Genomic DNA, 4,014 nt, shown 5'->3' with positions numbered 1-4,014 from the left:
TGAGTCTCAGAAGAATCAACTTACTAATGATACCATTAGTAAGCATTCAAGATAGGATCCAAAGCCCTAAGTGTCTTCCTAAGGTCCAGTGCTCTATTCACCACTTTATGCTGTCTTTGTATAAAGAAATAGAACTATTGATCCAGTGATGGAAAAAATCATGTTTTTGAATATAAAAATGATTCAATAGCCATTGTCCTATCTAGATGCAGAATTTGAAAGACTTTTTTTTTTTTTTTTTTTTTTTTTTTTGCTTTTACATCTAATTTGTTGTTGTTCAGTCACGTCTGATTCTTCATGACTTTGTTTTCTGGTTTAATAGTAAAGATATTGAATTAGTTTGTCATTTCCTTCTTCAATGGATTAAAGTTAACAGAGGTTAAGTGACTTGCCTAGCATCACAGAGCTAAGACTGTCTGAGACTGGATTTAAACTTGAGTTTTCCTAACTCCAGGCTCAGTATTCACTACCTGCCTTTCACAACTCATAGCAAATCTTAAAACAGATTCTTTCCTCCTCTCTTCATGATTTAACACTTTTCCTCTGCTGTTGGTACTTCTGGGCCTTTTTCCAAAATTCACTGAATTGATGATCAAGCATAAGGAGACCTTGGGATCTTTTCTTTTTTTGCGCGAATCATCTACCTCCTCCAAGAATCATGAGAAACAGTGCTAATTTTCTGTGCTATACAGCAGAAACCAGGGAATGAAGAGAGCAAATAAAGTGAGCCAAAGGGGACCTCAGTTTGTGGACAAATGAGCTGAGAAAAAAGAGCTTAGGCGGATGGATCCAAAGAACAGGCTTCAAAGCAGCTCTAGGTTGCAGTCTATCAGGCTACAAAACTCCCAGTAAGGCTATTTAAGCTTACCTGCAAATGGTTTGTTATGAATCCTGCAGATTCCTGGGAGCTGTCCAATGTACTTCATGAATGTTATATCGACAATTCACTTGCTTTATTGAACATAGTGCCTAAAGTAAGGCTTTCTATGAAAATCAGCAGTCTTTTCTTTTAATTTAATTCCTCTGTCTCTATGTTTCTACATCTTTTGTAAATAGTTGATTATTCTAACCCTCAAACTTCACTCTCCTTTTTCACTTCACTTTTATTCTTACCCAAAGGCATTTGCCACATGTTTAACTGTTAAGTACCCCAAAATATAAAGCTATTGGAAGGAAAAAACGGAAGCACTCTTGTAAATAGTGGCGATATTGTCCCATCATTCCATTTCTTCAGAAGATTAAGTTTAATATCTCCTCTTCTTTCTGATAATAAGCAGTGGTATCCAGGGATGCAGATCTCATAAAAATTCCAGATGTTGCCCTAACCTAAATAGAGTTCATTAAAGGCTTGTCTCCACCTCAAATCCTACTGTCTGAATAGTACCAATCGATGATGAGGAATCAATCAGATGGGGAGTTGTGGGGTTTTTTTTTTCCCTTTTGTTCTCAGATTTACAAATAATCTATGGAGAAATCGACCTCCTTCTCGAAGATGGGGTTCTAATCGACTGACCCTGGTTGAAGTGCAAATGACCTTGGGGAAGGAGAACGAAGAAGTGCTGGAGGCTCTTCTGGAACCTCCCTGGGATTTTCCCCGGACAAGGAGGGGCGGGTTTCGGCTCGGTTCCCGTGTATTAACAGTACCATTGAGGGACACAAGCACGGAGTGGAGGGGGAGGGCAAAACGTCCAATTTCTGCCCTATGCCTCCTGTTTCCCCCCAGATGGCCACTGTTCTCCCTAAGCCAGGGGGAGACGAAGGGGGAGAAAAAGAGAGGGAGAGATGTCTCGCCCTTCATTACGCGGATAGCAACTAAGCCTGCTTTTGGGGCGGGGGCAGAAGCGTTCGAGAAAGCTGTTTGCGGGAGGTGGCAGCTAGAGAAAGCCGGCTCCAACAGCGACTCTGGGGAATGCGAGCTGCGCTCCCCCAGCATGCTTACTTAGGCGAGTGGAGGTCTTGCCATTCAGCCCGCCCGGCTCTGGGAAACAGGGTCAGCATTCCCCAGTGACCCCTGGCGGGCAGGTCCTCTCTTCAAGACCTCATTAAAAGCATCCAGGCACTTGTCTCGCCTCACTTGGCAGCCTGGGGGTGGTCGAGGAGGAGCCAGGCCTCTGGCTGGAGAGCACCTTCCCCCTTTGCTCTCTTGGAGAAAGCCAGCGCCCCGCTCCCAAGTCAGCAATTCCAGACCGGGAGCGAGAGTCTGGCACATCGGGGGCGCCGGCGGCCGGAGTGACAAAAGGAGCATCGGCGGACCGGCGGGAGGAAGCGCTGAGTTCCGAACCAGAGGATCTATTCTACTCGGCGCAGAGGAAGAGCTCCAGCTCCGGGCCAGCCTTTGCCTGGCTCCAGTCCCCTTCAGGCTTGTCTGCTCCCATCAGCTTTAGGGGCAGGGACGTTTGCCAAGCGTCCTCGGTGCAACTAATCCTGTTGTCTGCTCTCGGGTCAATCCCCATGGCCCTTTACTGCGCGGGGAGACCGGCCCGGGGCTGGGGCCGCGCTGAACGCCAGTCTTGACTTCTCCTCAGAGCCCACGGCCAGACACAGCGGCCCGCGGCCTGCCCGCTCCCAGCAGCCTCGCGGGGAGGACTCCATGAGACGGCGGGGCCGCACGGTCCCCAGCCCCCGATGGAGCGTCAGGACACTTTCGTGGACGCCGCGGTGCTGGACTTCGTGGCCGATCTCTCCCTGGGGTCCCCCGGAGGCCCCCTTCTCTATGACCTTGGCCCCGGGGGGGCCCTGGAGGAGCGGGCCGTGGGCCTCCGAGGGGGCATGGCCCGGGGCCTGCAGTCCTTCGAGGAAGAGGACGAGGGGGAAGAGGAGGATGAAGAAGACGAAGAGGAGGAGGGGGAGGGAGACGGAGGCGAGGAAGGGGAGCCCCTCCGGGGGGCCTCGCTGCTTCTGGGCCGCCCCAAGAGGAAAAGGGTGATAACCTTAGCCCAGCGCCAAGCCGCCAACATCCGCGAGAGGAAGAGGATGCTCAACCTCAACGAAGCCTTCGACCAGCTGAGGAAGAAGGTGCCCACGTTCGCCTACGAGAAGCGCCTGTCGCGGATCGAGACCCTGCGCCTGGCCATCGTGTACATCTCCTTCATGACGGAGCTGCTGGCCAGCTGCGAGGAGCAGGAGGCGAGCCGGGGAGCCCGGCCTTAGCGAGAGCGAGCGCCGCCGCGACGGCAGGGGGCCCGCCACTTACAGCTGAGGGGGCGCACGGGGGGTTAAGGAGATCTTACATCTGGCTTTAACATCTGGAAAACTCTGGCTAGGCCAGCGCGCCCCGCAGCGCCCGCGAGCCCCGAACTGTAGGCTAGCTCTAACACCTGCCAAGGTGTCCGTGTGAGTGGCGTCGGAGGAGAGGGCTGCTTCCCGAGAGCGTGGGGGCACTCCTGGCCCGGCTCGCTCATCCGGACTGGGATGGGAGGATGGAGGCCGCGGGGCGGGATGGAGCTGGGCCCGAGCTCCGCCAACACTCCCGTCTCGCCTTTTGTGCCACGAAATAATAAATTCTCCCACCTGCTCCTCTTGAAGCCTCACCGCTTGATGGGGGTGGCTGCTGGCAGGGGCGGGGAGGGGCGGGGGAGGGGCTTTCCCAGACGGGAAAGATGAGGTTGGGACCCGAGGGATTGTGGGGCAAAAGGAATCCCAGCTCAGCCGCAGGAGTCAGTCCAGCCCGGGCCGGGGGCGGCCAAGGATCAGGATCCCCCTGGGGCAAAGCGACTGAGGGGAGCAATTCTGGGGGGGGGGAGGGACGGCAAAGAGGGAATCGTGCGTAAGGAGCAGGTGGGCCAGGGAGACAGGTGAGGCAGGCTGGAGACCACACGATGAGATGGAAAGGAAAGGGGTAAGTACGGTTTGGAAGCACACTCAGCATCAGGAGCCAGGAAAAGTCAGGCTGCCAGACCCAGGGGAAAAGGAGACCAAGAACCTTTCACTTTGCTCAGGGTTCTGCGCCCCCCCCCCCCCACATGCTGGGAGCCCGTCTAAGGGCTGCTGGCATTCCTGAAATGTGAGGGTTGC

At 53.6% G+C, this 4,014-nt stretch overlaps 1 protein-coding gene across 1 annotated transcript; it reads left to right on the top strand.

Moving 5' to 3' along the window:
* Positions 1 to 2,625: 2,625 nt before the first annotated feature.
* FERD3L (Fer3 like bHLH transcription factor) lies at positions 2,626 to 3,150 on the top strand. Its single transcript, XM_074267129.1, has one exon. It carries the CDS (start codon positions 2,626 to 2,628, stop codon positions 3,148 to 3,150), a length of 525 nt encoding a protein of 174 aa, XP_074123230.1.
* The last annotated feature ends 864 nt before the right edge of the window (positions 3,151 to 4,014 follow it).

This window comes from Sminthopsis crassicaudata, chromosome 5 (genome assembly GCF_048593235.1).
Source record: "Sminthopsis crassicaudata isolate SCR6 chromosome 5, ASM4859323v1, whole genome shotgun sequence".
In the NCBI taxonomy this organism is placed as follows: domain Eukaryota; kingdom Metazoa; phylum Chordata; class Mammalia; order Dasyuromorphia; family Dasyuridae; genus Sminthopsis; species Sminthopsis crassicaudata.
The sequence above is the reverse complement of the archived record's forward strand: the minus strand, read 5'-3'. Positions and strand labels throughout refer to the sequence as shown.

What these genes read in the sequence shown, in the direction of transcription:
- FERD3L (XM_074267129.1), top strand. Translation starts at nt 2,626, where the DNA reads ATGGAGCGTCAGGACACTTTCGTGGACGCCGCGGTGCTGGACTTCGTG.